Source organism: Aristolochia californica, unplaced genomic scaffold, assembly GCF_029961685.1.
Source record: "Aristolochia californica isolate CCGP_79_NKW_82.1479 unplaced genomic scaffold, dmAriCali1.0.hap1 SCAF_2, whole genome shotgun sequence".
NCBI classification, from domain to species: domain Eukaryota; kingdom Viridiplantae; phylum Streptophyta; class Magnoliopsida; order Piperales; family Aristolochiaceae; genus Aristolochia; species Aristolochia californica.
The window spans coordinates 44314898-44330368 of NW_027181881.1; the positions used below are offsets into that span (position 1 = coordinate 44314898).

A 15471-nucleotide genomic window follows, 5' to 3' on the forward strand; every position below is an offset into this window, starting at 1 on the left:
TCCACAATGCATCAAATTCATAAGGCCTACAAGACCAGATCAATCCCCTTTTTTTTTTTTTTTTTTTTTATAACATTCTTTCCCCACTTTCTGCCATTCAAATTTGCAGGAAGTGCTGAACAAAGATTCCTTGCATTTTATGGAAAAACCTACCGGATCAGTCTTGATGGAAAAAAGCAAGATGAAGAAGACTTTACTGTTTGTCAGTATCCCAATGAAATGATGCAGGAAATTCATGTGGACATTACTGATCTCTCCTGGTAAGGTCATTTTGGAATACATTTCAACCCAACTTTATAACATATTAATATCTATCAATATTACATGATATGCTGCGCATGTTGAAATTCAATAAAATTGGTGATGGTGAAAATTATGATTCATGCATCATGGAGTCGACTCAAGGGTCAGGTGGGTCCATGACTGTATGAAAGGGAAGGGATAAAGAATAAGTAGAGATGAGGAAGGCAAACCTCAAACAGAAGTTTGTTTCTTTTGAGGTACTCTTGAAAAGAGGCTTTTGTTGATTGAAGCTTCCACTTCTGCAAGAATAATTTGAGGACCTGATCATTATCCTTTTAGCTTCCGGAAAAAATTTAGTTGAAAGGCCACAAAGTGACCACGGAAAAAAAAGTGTCATCTATTCTCTTTTGATAATCCAAATCAATAGGTTAAGCCCAATTAAGACAAACTATAAGTTATTTTTCCTAACTCTAAGGTTGTGTTTGGAGCACAGAAAGTGGAGAGAAAAGAAAAGGAAGATAAGAGAAAGAGTTTGGATGCCGATAATGGGAAGAAAGCAATGTAATGGTAACGGGAAGTGGGGGGTTGATATTTTGTTAAAACAATAAAGAGTCCCAGTGAAAATAAAAGCCGAGATCTGATTTAGTGGGATTTTATTCTGTTATTTCTGTGAGAAAATTTTGTTTGAATTTTAAAAGTGAGCTTCATTTAAGATTGCATAAAAATGAAAAAAATAAAATAAAAAAATTTGAAAGCGTGAGCTTACTAAGTGCCTAATTTTTGCCTTACTTCCTCACCCTTCATTTGTCTCCGTTGAAGTAAATCAGAATGGAAAGGATTGCAGGTGAAGATCCAATGCTGTTATCACCAAGCGGCCGAAGAAGAAGAAGGTTTTTTTGTGGGCTCAAGTTTTCAACCTTCTCAATGATAGATCAGATGATTAATTCTATTGAAAGAACAAGGTTGGTTATTCTTCTCGTCTTTTCGTTCATCTTTATTGCTTTTGGGGTCTTTCCTTTTCTTATCATTTTCTCTTTAGTTTTTTGTTCGTCAATCTTTATCTGGATTAGGACGAGAAGGTAAGTGAACTGACTCGCTGTCTCCATTATTCTCATTGGTATCTCTTTTAGTCACTGAAAAATATTTTTTTGATTGTATACGTTGAGAATAAAATTAATTCTACTTGATTCTTATGATCTAAGCAAATCACTTGTTCTCTTCCAAAGAACTGTTTGATAACTGATTCTGTCATCAATACCCATCCTTGATTAAGACCTGCTCAGAAGATATCTCCAGAAAAAAAAAAGTATCTTATTGATCAAACCATCCAATAAATTTTGTAAAAATTATCATCACCCGAAGTTTTCTTTATTCCTCAAATATAGGTTAGTCTTCAATACTTGTTCAAGTAATGTAGCTATGATTGTATGGAAGATGAAGACAGTCACAGAAACCCCATTGCATGCCAACGGTCAAAGTGTCCCTCATTTGGTGCAATGATCATATTGTCCTCCATTCTTATAGTCAGTGGTTATAATTTTGATTAGATCGGAATCCAAAATTTTACTCCCCACCGGACGTTCTGCTTAATCTCCAACAATTCATTATCTTTCAAGAAACAAAATCCTGATGTGTGTGTGTGTGTGTGTGTGTGTGTGACAGAGAGAGAGAGAGAGGTGATTCTGCACCTGTGGCGACCATTCTTTGTAAAAAAGTATGGGAAATGGGAAAGAAGGTGAGGAGGGTGATGGGTCTCAAAGACAAAGATTCTGAGATGTCTGTGTAGAGGATGGAGACATGCATAAACTCGAAAGGTAGGTGGAGATGCTGAGTACTATGCATTTCCCTCATCTCTCTCTGCTCGTATTTGAGTGAACAATAGTGGAAGGTCGGCAGAAACAGAACCTTTAGCAGGTTTGGCAAATTCCCTCAAGAAAAAGGAGAAGAAAAAGGAAAACAAGCAAACTGTTGCTTCAATCATTTGTTCTGTTCGTCCTCATCCCTTTCTTTTTTGTTGTTTCTTCTTGCTTTTCTGATCAAGAGTGAAGTTACCCCAATAGGCATTAGTAGATCAGTCTTGTTTGGATGCTTGGGAGTTGGGAAAGATGCTCAGTTCGTGATTCCCATTTAGGACATTAATGGGTCCTCTGAAAGTTCACCAGTGCAGCATCAATCATTTAGTGGGGAACCTAGAGGTTTTACTAGGTTTTGTTTTTCTTCTTTTAATCTTTTTCTTACTTCTGTACCTTCTATATTCTCCTTCCCCAGAGAATGACAATGACAAACACTAAAAACACTCAAAGTTGAAAGTGTTAGGACTCTTCTTCAGGCTTCTCAAGGCTTCAACGAAGCCAATTATTTTCTCTTCTTATTTTTGGCTCTCCTTACCAAACACTTTCGGTCAAGGGTTGCTGTCCATGGACCACCCATTCTGGTGGGGATAAGCAAGGCATGCCATATCAGTGAAATTTATCGGATGAATACTCCCATAGTATTTATTCAAGTAGGAATCCTATATGGATGAACGACCTAGAGTCTATCTCATAATGGGACACGAGGAGAAAACCTTAATTCTATTTGTTGCTTAGGAATTAATACAAAGCTTAATCATGATTAGATTTGTGCTGTTCTTACTGAACCACTGTTTCGTCAAAGTGGTCTTGTAATTTAGGCGGAAAAGGATGATATATTTGATAAGAAGATAAGGAAGATTTATTGAATGGATAATGGGTTTTAAGCCAAGACAAAATTTTCATTAACAAAGTTAACTTTTTGTTAAAAAATATAGTAATCCTTTTAACACTTGAAACTACTGTGAATCGGCTCCACCGATACTGTATTCTAAGATCCATTCAACGACCTCTTTTGAATCGGAAAAGAAGGAAAAGAAGAGGGTCAATCCAATTTGTAGATAATTTTTGATGGACAGTCAACATCCTTGATTATCTGATGAGTAAATAATAAGGTGAGACTTGACACTTGAGAGTGGACTCTTTATCTCTATCCGCCTTCCATCAACAGCATCGAATCTCTGCTCTTCTCACCCAAAGCTATAAAGAGCTCTGAGTCCTGGTCCACATGATAAAAATACTCGGAATCTCAACCATCTTTCCGGCGCAGAGCAGAAAAAGGAAACCTAGAATATATTATCTCTTCCTTGAGTGAGAAAGAGAAAATAGGAGTAAAGTTTGAGTAAACCGACCATATTACTGTATCCTCTTTTCTCCATTCAAATGCATGTCGACAAATTTTCATTTAAGGTTGTGAGCCTAACCGTCTCTGGCATTATGCTGTGAAACCAGCTCGGTGGAATCAGCTCCAACACTCGTCGAAGGAGAAGCAATACCAGCCAAGAGAGCTCTCTAGAAATGCTCAAAATGGAAAGCAGCACGTGTGGAAGCCTTGGCACACCGGCCTATGCTCGCCATTAGAGTCACCTTAAATACGCCACTCCATCTTTTTCAGTGAAATCATTTGGCAATAAATCCTGAATTGAATTGACTCTCCCTGACTTCATGTCAGCATCAGGAGAGAGGAAGAGAGGAAAGTCTGTGGTGACTGGGTTCCTCTAGAGAGAGCAAAATAAAACCGTGGTTTACTGGGTTTCTCTGATTAACTTTCTCTTACAAGGACCCTTGTTTGAGGCTAATAGATGGCGAGGAGTCCCAATAAATCAGGTGGTGGGAATGAGGAGAATTCAGACGCTCGTTTCTTGTCAATGGAAGAGAGGAGAGTAGATATGACTGAGTCCAACTCTGAGTTTGAGTCGGTGGAGATGGGGAACATGGAGGTGCACAGGGTAGTGTTACCGCCGAGGAGGAGTACGTTCGACAAGTTCAAGAGGCAGTCCAAAGAGATATTCTTTCCCGATGACCCTCTACGCCAGTTCCGAGGACAGCCATCTCGGAGGAAGTTTATTCTTGGAGCTCAGTATTTCTTCCCCATTTTTGAATGGGGGCCTTCCTACAGTTTCCGGCTCTTGAAATCAGATATCATTGCAGGCCTCACCATTGCAAGTTTAGCTATTCCGCAGGCAACAAACTGAACAGCTTTCTTTTTAAATTTCTTCCTTTTTCATATTTTCTCCGCTAGAAAATGGCGTTTTGATGCATTTGGTTGATACCTTTTTTGTGTGTTGGCTGTAGGGAATCAGCTATGCCAAGCTTGCTAACCTGCCTCCCATCATAGGCCTCTGTAAGCGTCTCCTTCGTTTTTTACGGCCTGGTGCATATTACTGTTCTTCTGGGTCATCTCTTGCATGGATCTTCTTCCATGGAAAGTCAGAAATACCGACCTAGAAAACTCCATTGTGATTGCTTTAAGCGTTATGAATGGAAAGAGTACATCAACAAATAGCTCATTAATCTTTTTCTTCTTCCTTTTTTTCACCTTAACTTTATTTGTTTTAGATTCGAGCTTTGCCCCTCCTCTCATATATGCTTTACTCGGGAGTTCAAGAGACCTTGCAGTTGGTCCCGTTTCCATTGCTTCTCTCATTTTGGGAGCCATGCTAAGTGAACAAGTCTCTCCAACTCATCAGCAGGCTCTCTTTCTTCAGCTAGCTTTCACTTCAACCTTCTTTGCAGGACTCTTCCAAGCATCACTTGGAGTACTAAGGTAGGTTTTTTCATTGATCAAAACCCCATTTTCTTCACATATTTATCGATCCGAATAAGGTGCCGATGGTTTCCGTTTCTGGTTTTTTTTTGCAGGCTGGGATTTTTGATAGATTTTCTTTCCAAGGCCACCCTCATCGGTTTCATGGCCGGTTCTGCAGTTATTGTTTCTCTCCAACAACTCAAAGGACTCCTAGGAATTGTGCATTTCACGAAGAAAATGGGCATTATTCCTGTCATGAGCTCTGTCGTCCATAACACAAATGAAGTATGTGATCCCTTCTCAATCAGTCGACACCATGACATCTATTTCCATCACTTCTCTTCTGCTGGCCATAAACGTAACATTCCTTGTTCTAATTTTTTTTTTTTTTTCTGTTGCAGTGGTCGTGGCAAACAATTCTCATGGGAGTTTGTTTCCTTGTTCTCCTCCTTCTGGCGCGACATATTGTAAGTTAAAAGTCGCAGTTTTAATTATTCTGTAAAATTCTTGTTATTTTAATTAATAGTAGAAAGACAGATATGCCCTTGCCTCTGTGGTGGATCCCTCTCTGATTAGAAGTAGATGATGAGTCCAAATGGATTCTCGATTGCACTTAAAGCTCCTTAAATGGCGCTTGTACTGGTGACCTCCTTTTTGCCATCTGTTGGAAATCGTTCAGGATTCAATCTTCTAAAGCAAGAAGCAGACAGAAGTCCTCTTACTTTTTCTCAACTGAAATTTCCAGAAAGAGCCACCTGAAATCAATGGCAACAATAAATATGAGAGAGAGACCTTATTAACAGCCACCTCCCCATGGCGGCAGTGATTTATCTTTATAATTCCCAAGATGGAATCCTGCACCCACTAATTATTCCTGGTGAAGGAATGAGAAAAGCCTTACATGATAGTAGACGATCCTATTCCATGGAGCAAGGGAAGACTGAAGAACCAAATCTTCCTCTTTCTTTATCTTCCCCTTTTCACCTCCTTTTGTTCTGGTTATGGAGTGGGAAACAGGTGAAGTCATCAGATGGGTCCTCAGGGATTGATGCTAGATTTGAAAGGCCCCGTAAAGAAGAAAAAGGGTGTCCCTTGGACGTGTGGCTGTTGGAAAGATTGGCGTTTGTTTATTTGCTTTTCCTGCCTACAGAGTCCATGTCCAGATTCTTCTGGGTTCAGTGAATGATCCTACGGCGACACGTTTTCTTCCTTTGGAGCTTTATTCGTAAAGGAAATGGGTCCTATTTGCTTTGCCCTAATAGCGCCTTGATTGGTCTCAAGTTGTTTCAGATATTCTTGGTGTTATCACTGTAACAAAGACAGAATTTCTCCTTACTTTTTCAACTGGAAACATTTTCCCGTCGGAGCTTTATACGAAAGGGAAACGGGTCCTATTTGCTTATCTTTTCAACTGTAATTCTCTGTATTTGAATCTCGAGTCCAGAATGCTCGTCGTGCTTAGATATATATGCATTCCTTATGAGTTGGACGTGGATATTAATTGTAAAACTTTCTTGACTTGTGGAACTTTGGTAATTCAAATGGATTCAGAGCTTGAGAAATCCGAAGCTGTTCTGGGTATCGGCAGGAGCTCCTTTGGCGTCTGTAATTATTTCCACAGTTATCGTTTACGCAATCAAAGGCCAAAAGCCCGACATCAGCATTGTAAGACATCTTTTCACATTTTGCTGCTTCCTAGAGAAAAGAAATATTGCTTCGTTTAATTGTTTTATCTTCTCCACAGATTGGGCACTTGGAACGCGGAATAAATCCTCCTTCCTGGCAAAGTTTACATTTTAAAGGCAAATACTTAATGCTGACGCTCAAAACAGGCTTAGTTACTGGCATCGTATCCCTCACTGTAAGTTCATCAAACTCCACCTGCATGACCACACCCTTCCTCTAGGTGCATCCATGCTATCATGCATCATGATTTATGAGCAGGAAACGGACAAGTTCCACTGGGCATTCATCCTTCCAAGGGACATACTGCATGCTCTGGCACATGGAATTTTTGTCTGCGTTTCTTTAAGAAAAAAGCGTGAGAAAGACTCCGACAAGACGATTGATTTCCATCATGTTGCTGACATACAGGAAGGGATAGCCGTAGGAAGAACTTTTGCTTCAATGAAGAACTATAAAGTGGATGGCAACAAAGAGATGATGGCCATTGGATTGATGAACATGGTGGGCTCCGGCAGCTCCTGCTACATTACGACAGGTGTTCTGCAACTTCCTCTTCCTCCCCTTCTCTCAAGGATTTCTGCTAAACATGCTGTCACTCAATGATTTCTTCTATCGGGACATTATTAGAAACCCCCCAAGTCATGAAACTTCTCAAATGCATTAAGGCGGTTCATGATTTGCAGATTATTTGTGTTTGGACAGGTGCTTTCTCCAGGTCTGCGGTGAACCATAATGCAGGAGCAAAAACGGCCGCATCAAACATAGTGATGTCTATTGCTGTAATGATCACGCTCCTGTTCCTCATGCCACTCTTCGTCTACACACCCAACGTCGTGTTAGGAGCCATCATCGTCTCAGCAGTCATTGGCCTCATTGACATCCCGGGAGCCTACCTGATCTGGAACATCGACAAGATAGATTTCATCGTCTGCCTTTGTGCATTTTTTGGGGTCATCTTCATTTCGGTTCAGGATGGGCTGGCCCTTGCAGTGAGTATATCCTGGTTCTTCATCGCTGAAGGTATTGCTTGGCTGGTTAGAATGTTGAGAAATCTTTGCTTTTGCAGGTGGTGATATCGATTTTCAAAGTGCTCCTACAAATTACCAGACCCAAAGTAGTCATGCTTGGCAACATATCCGGAACAGAAATTTTCAGAAATCTTCATCATTACAAGGAAGCAACGAAGATCCCCGGATTTCTAATCGTCGCTATTGAAGCTCCTGTCAACTTTGCCAACACCACCTTTCTTACTGAGAGGCACTTTCTTTCTTTCTTGACATTTTCCCTTATTAGTTCACAGCAGAGTACCGGAGCGGCTATTATAAATAAAGAGGCTCAAGTCTCCTTTGCTGTGTTTTTCTTCTATAGGATCTCTAGATGGATTGAAGAAGAGCAGGAGGATGACGGCGGAAAACCTGTTGGGCTCCATTATGTCATTTTGGACATGTCAGGTAAAAACTACAGAAAATTATCAGCCGCCTAGGAACAGGGTAATACCATTATGACCCCTCACTCAGACATTTCTTCAAACACTTTTCTCAGGTGTAAGCGCCATTGACACAAATGGGATCGCTCTCCTGACAGATTTAAAGAAGACAGCAAGCAACCAAGGACTTGAGGTAATCAAGAAAAACCCATTATTATTTGTTAAGTATTCAACACAATAATCAAAATTAGAGAAGCTGACAAAGGTCTCAACCCGCTCATTATATACAGCTTGTGCTGGTGAATCCGGTGGGAGAAGTGTTGGAGAAATTGCAGCGTGCGAATCAGGCAGACAAGTTCATGGGTGTGGATACTCTCTACTTAACAGTTGGGGAGGCTGTGTTTATTCTCAGTTCCAAGATGAAGAGCAACGCAGGACCCAACCATGTATAAAATTAGATTAGATACAAAGGTCTTCTTCTCACGGAGATAATTGTTGAAATATAGATGTCATATTAATCAGTGTTCTTAATCTAATAGAATGGAAATAATTCCAGATTTGGATTTTAAGTTTCGATGAACCCCTGTTTCGATAATGGAGGGGGAGGAGGGAGCTCCTGCGCCTCAGAGAGAAAAATTAAAGATGGGGAATAAACTTCGAAAACAAATTAATAGAATATAAATTAATAAAAATAATAATTAAAGAAGAAAAATCAGAATTAGCGAAAAAAAATACTAGTTAACAAAGATAAATTAAACTCTGTCAGTCACCATGCAAGACACGAAACTAAAAAGTGATTGAAAGGGTATTTTTCATTTATCTTAAGAACGTTTAGGCTATCTCTATTTAGAAGATGAAGAAGAAGACTTAATGAATAATAAAAGTATTAGTACTATTAATAATGATCATAATAGTCAAAATTAGTAATTTCATTATTGGGCTTGCCTACTGGGCTGACTTTCTGCAAGGATCCTTGTAGGATTCATTAATTGGGCTTGCTTACTGGGCCGACTGTTTTCATATGGCTGGCTTCCGTGAATCGCGACTACCGGTCATCAGCAAAACCCTCCTAAAATCGCTTCTCAGCGGCTAAGCTACCTCTCTACTCAAAACTCATAAACCATGGCGGCAGAAAATCAATCCAACTCGAACAATTCGGGCAAAGGCAAGAAGAGGAAGCAGAGATATCTTCCACATAATGTAACGTTTTTTCTTTGCGATGGGTGACTGTTTTCATTTTTGTGCTGGAATTCTCGTACCAAAATCTTACATTGGTGTCATCGTTTTTCTTTGGCTGCCTAACAGAAGCCGGTGAAGAAGGGGTCATACCCGCTACATCCTGGGGTCGAAGGCTTCTTCATTACTTGTGATGGTGGGAGAGAACGCCAAGCATCAAATGAAGCTATTAATCTGCTCGACACCGTATGTTCTGCTTTGGCTTTGCTGCTCCTTATTTAGGGTTAGGATGATCACTGCACGCTCCAATAGTTCATATGTGGCGTTTTTATGGTGAAAATACAGTTGTTCTGGTATCATCATCTTCTTCATTGGTGGGCCAGTTCCTTGATTGTTTAATTTGGTCTTGTGGAGTGCATTGTTGTCTGAGTATTCTTTCTTGAAAATTCATGCCAATTAGTATACAATTTCCTGCATTCTGGTTGAAATACTTTTTGTTTTTCAATCTCTCTGATATTCAAAATTATCATAGTAGTTCTCTCTTTCTTATTTACACAATACTTGTATTATTTTTGTAGTTGATGTATGTTCATGAACATGGATTGCCGATTCCTTTGCCACTTTTCTAGCGGTCATAATTCTAATGATTTTGCGGGCCAATACATAGGTACAGCTGGTGGCTTTAGGTGGTTCCATGGTAACAATATCTTGTTCTTTAGGAGAGTTCCTACTCTATCGACTTATTTGTGGGGCAAAGCCAAAATCAGGTTCTTCGTTATGGCCCTCTCCTCATGTTTTGGAAGAGTTGCTCTAGTTTATAGGTTGATGGTATGGGAGATGCTCCGTTAGGAATGTTTTTTGAAGTTGGAGCCAGTCACTTAAGGTAGTCATGCCTTAACCGAAGCAAGGGAAACTAGCTTTTTCTATATTTAATACTGTTTGGAAGTAAAAGCTGTTTATTTTTGTTCGGGTTCAGTTTCATTCTAAGTAAAATCTGGTATTTAAGCTGGTAGTCATATGTCAAACTTTGTTTCCTATATTTACTGACAAAAGATGTCTTTTACTATATAAGTTTATGTGACTTTTAAGATAGAGTGGGGTATATGAGAGCAACAATTTGATATGATAGTAGGTAACAAACATTAAAATTTTATGAACTTTTTATATTTTAATGTTCACAAACTTAAGTATTTTATGAGCTTTGTCTGGTTTAATGTTCACAGTCTTGGTCATTTATGTTTTTTCTTTCCAATTGGTAATAATTTGAAGGTTTTGGCGATATGATCGATATCAGAAGGCCCGATCTCATTTTATGTTGCCATTTTCTTGTTGTGCCACTTTCAGATCAATGATAAAATCAAAATGTCATAGAATTTCTATTTGGAATATCTCAATTATAAATGAGTGTTCTCTCTTCTCTTGATGATATTTTTCATTTGAGTAATCATATTGTTGCATGGGAGATGGACTATGTAAGCATCAAAGAGTTAAACATAGTTGTTTTTTCAGTCTCCCTATGAACTATTCTACTGAAAGTGCAAGCATGTTTTGTGCATCTCCGAATAATCATCCGTGGAAGGGTGGGTGACAATTCCTGTAACAAGGCAGTAATTTATTGCATGTAATTTTAATAACTGCAGATGATGGATGGCATGAATATGGCAATTTAATAGCAGAACTACTGAAGAGGTTGGCCATTGTTGAAAAATGTTTGCAATCAAGCAACTCTGAGTGTTTGATAAAGTTTGAAAATGATCTTATTTTCATATTACCTAAATAAATAACTAAAAAAATTCTTTAGGCATTACTTAGCTTGCTTTGACGAAACCCAACTGGTACAAGTTTTTGAAATAGATTCTGTTGTCTCAGTGAGTGGATGTTGGGGACTCTCTTGTTTTTCTTTATCATTTCACCAAGTATTTTTTTTATCAACAGATATTATCACTTCATCCAACTACAAAAAAATCGTAATTCAATAGGCATGCACCTTATCAATTAACCAATAATATCTAATTTTCTGTTTCTTTTTGTCAATGTGCAGTTTTTTGAGGAACTAGTTGATGGAAAATGTTCAGCTGAAAAGAAAATTGCACCCAGCAAACCACTGAATAAAATAACTAAGTTCACAGATTTTGATTCTTCTAGCAGTGATGACGAGCCACCTCTGCTACAAAAACAGGAGTCATACCATGAACACCTAGCAGATGAAACGGAAAGGAATGAAATTGAAGAAAACAAGGAAAAAGTTAAAGCAGAGGACACCCAGGAGAAGTGTCAAGCTCATGAGACAGAAGATCCACCTACAAAAAGACTGTGTGTTGAAACAGATAAGAAAAATTGTGGAATTAAAGGTTCAAGTGTTGCTGAGGAGAAGTTCATTGATAAGCTCATTGAAGCAGAGCTTGAAGAGTTGGGTGATCGTAACAAGGTTAGAGCTTGATTGAGAAAGATTTAAATATTATTAATCGGCTTGTGTAAGTTTTTTTTATGCGTCAAACTTGTTCTTTTTCTTAACCCAACAATCTAGGGTTGCTAAAAGTTCTTTACTTTTTAAAACATATATGTGGTTCTTAACTGTTCCTGAGCTCCTCAGTTGGATGCTGCATGTAAATAAATACACAATGTGGATTTTGTGAAATTGATTTAGTCATTCTTTAAGCAAAGAATAGATATTGTTTTGTTATGACTGGTAAGCATAGAAATTAATTTAGATTACACATACCATTATTTTGTGTAAGCCTTCTTTTTCGTCCTTGAAAATAGGAGTAAGCTGCTTTCCATTGTGATGATACTTTCCTAAGGTTAGTGGCTTAGTCCACACACAGTGTTGATATCAATATCCAGTGAAAATACATTATTGTGATTGGTACTATGGATTGCACATCTGTTAATTTCAACTTAAAAATGTGTGTAACCTCTGTATCAGATTAACTTCTCTACAAGGGTGTATATGGCCATGGAATAGATGATTCTGTAGAGCCCTTTAAATGTCGATCAGCAGATGGCAGACCCTCGATCGATTGTTGTTGATTTAGGTTCAGGAATGGGGCTTACATTTTTTTCTACTTTTTTGGTTTTCTTGTGAACAGTTTTGTTTCTAAATGTTGGATTCTCCCAGAAGCTGAGGAGGAAATTGATCTCTGTACTGTCGTTGTTCCTAGAAAATCAAGATATTATTATTTTGTTGAGTGAAAAACTTCAGTTTCCTTCAGTTCTCTCTCTCTCTCTCTCAATTTTGTTTTTGAAAGTTTGATCACAATAAAAAATAGGACAGTAATCCAAAAAAAGGAGATGTGGAGAGGGAATCATCAGCAGATATATTGAGGGAGGTGTTCCCATTTTGATTGTCTTTTAGAAGTAAAAATATTATGATTCTCTTGTTGAGGGTGTCATCTGACCTTTTTTATTTTTTTGGCATTACTATTTGATTTTGTGACATTTGTAGCTCTCTTCCTGTTTTATGATTGTTTCATTTATTTCCTTTTGTCTCTTTATCTTCTTGAATATTTTACTTTATTTTTTGAAATGGTCTTGAATATTTTATCATTTTGCTTGCTTGCCTGGAACTTCAATTTTACTCTTTCATACTTTCTGATGGCTTTCTGTTGTGTGAAATAGAGGCACTTTGTGAGCCTTGACTCCGGTTGCAATGGTTGCATTTTTATTAAAATGCATAAAAGAGCAGGTGAACCTGGGCCTGCAGAGATTGCACATTACATGATGAAATCAGCTGCTGCTACACGGAAAAATATGTCAAGGTTTGCCTTTATTTTCTTATATTTTTCTTCTGTTTTTATGTATTTTCTCTGAAATTAAGTCCTGTTATGAGACTTGGGAAAAAAAAGAAACAAAGGGCTTATCGCATGTTTGAAGAAGGGAAGTGATTTGAAGCACCTATCTTCTCCTTCCATGGTGTAACTGTCTGCTCAATTTCTTGCTCAATTGCTGCCATGTAGTATGTTAATTGAGGGAGGCACTGTCTTTTTCAAAAGCAATACAGTGCTTGTATATCATGTGAAATTATTCATATAATTCCAGCTAAATGGTCTAATATCGTCTTGGTTACTATTATTTAGATTCATTTTGAGAGTTTTGCCAGTTGAGGTGACATGTTATGCATCTGAAGAGGAGATTACGAAGGCAATTAAACCTCTTATTGCACAGCATTTTCCAACTGAACTTCAGACGCCCCATAAGGTTATTCTTTGGTCAACTAAAATTGCTCTTCTGTGCTTATGCTTTTGGGTCTGAATTATTGAACTATGAAATCTTGTATAATGTGTCTTTGTTTTGAAAATCTTGTATCCTGAAGGGGATTTTGGGCTTCTTTAAAAGAGCAAAATGAAGATCGTGTGGTTCTATGGACCTCATATACCTTAACGCAAAAGAAAAGACAGGAAAGAAAAAAAAAAGGTCACTTTAAAGCGCAACCCTACAAAGGGTTTTCATTTCTTTCATCCACTATGTCACATTTGCTTGTTGATGAGGGGTTATTGTTTGAACCTAATATCCTTAAAGAAAGGTACGATCTTCGTTTTATTCATCTCTAATGCCCCTTGTCACTGTGTTTGAGCAATCTCAAAAAGATATTTTGTTAGGTTAACAAATTGAAACCCTTGTTCCCTTTTTTTCAAAAAAAAAACTTTGCTTTGATAATACTTTAATAGTTGGAGCATTGATTTAGAAACCCCTCTATGCGTTTGGATAAATGACTATATCACTAGCAAGTCTAGTTACTGCAAATTCGGTCTTAGTTTGAACTACACTCATGTAATGCCAATAGTTGTCTCATATTCATGGAATGTTGTCCCACAAAAACTTTACTTATTAAATGTCACCTAGTTTTATGCATCAACATGTGAAAGATATGTAATTACCAGTCCTGTCTTTGCAGTTTGCTGTATTATATGAAGCTCGAGCAAACACTGGTATGGATCGGATGAAGATCATAAATACAGTGGCAAAATCTGTTCCTGCACCACATAAAGTTGATCTCAACAGTCCAGATAAAACCATCATCGTACAGATTGCCAAGGTAATGGTTCAACACCTTCAACGGAGGTAAAGGCTCAATGTACCTTTTCGGCACTATGTTCTTTTTCTGGGTGAAAAGCGAATCAGATCTTTGGTTTTGGAATCTTACTGATGTTTTGCTTCTGCTTTTGCATGTAAGTATCATGCAAATAGGGAGAAATAGTAGTCAACAATGTTAAGATAATGAGCTTTACAGCTAACAATTATATTCTCAGATTATTTTTTCTTATTTCCTTGTTTTGGTTTGCAAATCCTTCCCCCCTATAATTATATTCATTTGGTTTGATGCTTTACAGACCATATGCATGGTGGGGATTATCGAAAAATACAAAGAATTGGCAAAATTCAATCTGCGGCAGCTGACCTCTTCAAAACAGTAACCACGTCACAAAACCACAAATGGTTTCCAGAGGATAACAAGAGGATAGTTGAGCCAAGAATCTCTCTGTTTTGAGGGTTGTCAAAGTGAACTGAATCCCCTGGGTTGTCGTTGAAGATGATTTTTTTTTTTTTTCTGATAGCTCGAGAGGAAAAAGGGGCCAGAAGAAAATCCTGGATTCAAACAAGCCAGGAGGAAAAATTTCCTCATTCTCAAACAACGTCTCTGACTCAGATGTTCTAAGTAATAATTTGTGGTTGATTATCTTATATATTCAAATGATTAACATGACAGTATTACATTCAAAGGTTGGTAATTTCAAGGTGTGCAAGCACTCCTTGTTATTGATGTAGGCTGATTTATATTTTATGGCGAGAAGATTATTTCAACGGGTCAAACATGGTTAAGGGAATAATAAGGTCAGACAATTAATCGATTGGTGAAGGTTGCAGCTGTAGAATACATAAACTCTGTCAATCTCCAAATATTGATGTAGAATACCAAACTTTTGTTTTCCAGTTAAGATTACCAGTGTCACTGGTATTCCACGTAAAACAGATATGACCAAGAGCTATTTTAATTACCTCATGAAGGCAATGTCGCTAAGATGTTTTCTTGGTTATATGTGAAGTGACCCAATAATGCAGCTTGACCTAATCAGTCTTTTCATAGGATTGGCTAAACGGTCCTTCGTCTAATCGGTTTGTCAAGTGTCTCAGCCTCTGAAGGTTGAACATTTTATTGGGTTGTTGATATGCCATCAAATTATCGAAATTCAAAAGGCTTGCATGTGAAAGAAGAGAGAAGAGTGGAGGATATGCTTTTCTCGTTTCATTAAGCATTTCTATACAGTCGATCAATGCAACCACCAAAAAAAAAAAAAAAAAAAATTTATTTCTTGCAATTTTCTTTCCTTCAGTATCTTTAC

The 15471-nt window shown here is 37.9% G+C and overlaps 2 protein-coding genes across 2 annotated transcripts; both read left to right on the plus strand.

Annotated features, from left to right (window-relative positions):
• Nucleotides 1-3687: 3687 nt before the first annotated feature.
• On the plus strand, nucleotides 3688-8511 carry LOC137956591 (probable sulfate transporter 3.3). The gene is made up of 13 exons (XM_068804137.1): nucleotides 3688-4276; nucleotides 4389-4437; nucleotides 4653-4860; nucleotides 4956-5127; nucleotides 5244-5309; nucleotides 6394-6507; nucleotides 6587-6703; nucleotides 6937-7063; nucleotides 7231-7517; nucleotides 7595-7785; nucleotides 7897-7979; nucleotides 8071-8147; nucleotides 8245-8511. Exons 1-13 carry the CDS (start codon nucleotides 3896-3898, stop codon nucleotides 8404-8406), a joined length of 2034 nt encoding a protein of 677 aa, XP_068660238.1. The 5' UTR covers nucleotides 3688-3895; the 3' UTR covers nucleotides 8407-8511.
• A 505-nt stretch (nucleotides 8512-9016) lies between these two features.
• On the plus strand, nucleotides 9017-14891 carry LOC137956291 (uncharacterized). Its single transcript, XM_068803723.1, has 7 exons — nucleotides 9017-9154; nucleotides 9260-9376; nucleotides 11172-11558; nucleotides 12749-12888; nucleotides 13207-13327; nucleotides 14025-14165; nucleotides 14461-14891. Exons 1-7 carry the CDS (start codon nucleotides 9077-9079, stop codon nucleotides 14542-14544), a joined length of 1068 nt encoding a protein of 355 aa, XP_068659824.1. The 5' UTR covers nucleotides 9017-9076; the 3' UTR covers nucleotides 14545-14891.
• Nucleotides 14892-15471: the final 580 nt, after the last annotated feature.

Coding starts and splice junctions, on each gene's coding strand:
- LOC137956591 (XM_068804137.1), top strand. CDS start 3,896: ATGGCGAGGAGTCCCAATAAATCAGGTGGTGGGAATGAGGAGAATTCA. Junction 4,861..4,955: donor GCATCACTTGGAGTACTAAG/GTAGGTTTTTTC, acceptor TTTTTTTTGCAG/GCTGGGATTTTTGATAGATT. Junction 7,980..8,070: donor TGTCATTTTGGACATGTCAG/GTAAAAACTACA, acceptor CACTTTTCTCAG/GTGTAAGCGCCATTGACACA.
- LOC137956291 (XM_068803723.1), top strand. CDS start 9,077: ATGGCGGCAGAAAATCAATCCAACTCGAACAATTCGGGCAAAGGCAAG. Junction 9,377..11,171: donor CTATTAATCTGCTCGACACC/GTATGTTCTGCT, acceptor GTCAATGTGCAG/TTTTTTGAGGAACTAGTTGA. Junction 11,559..12,748: donor AGTTGGGTGATCGTAACAAG/GTTAGAGCTTGA, acceptor TGTGTGAAATAG/AGGCACTTTGTGAGCCTTGA.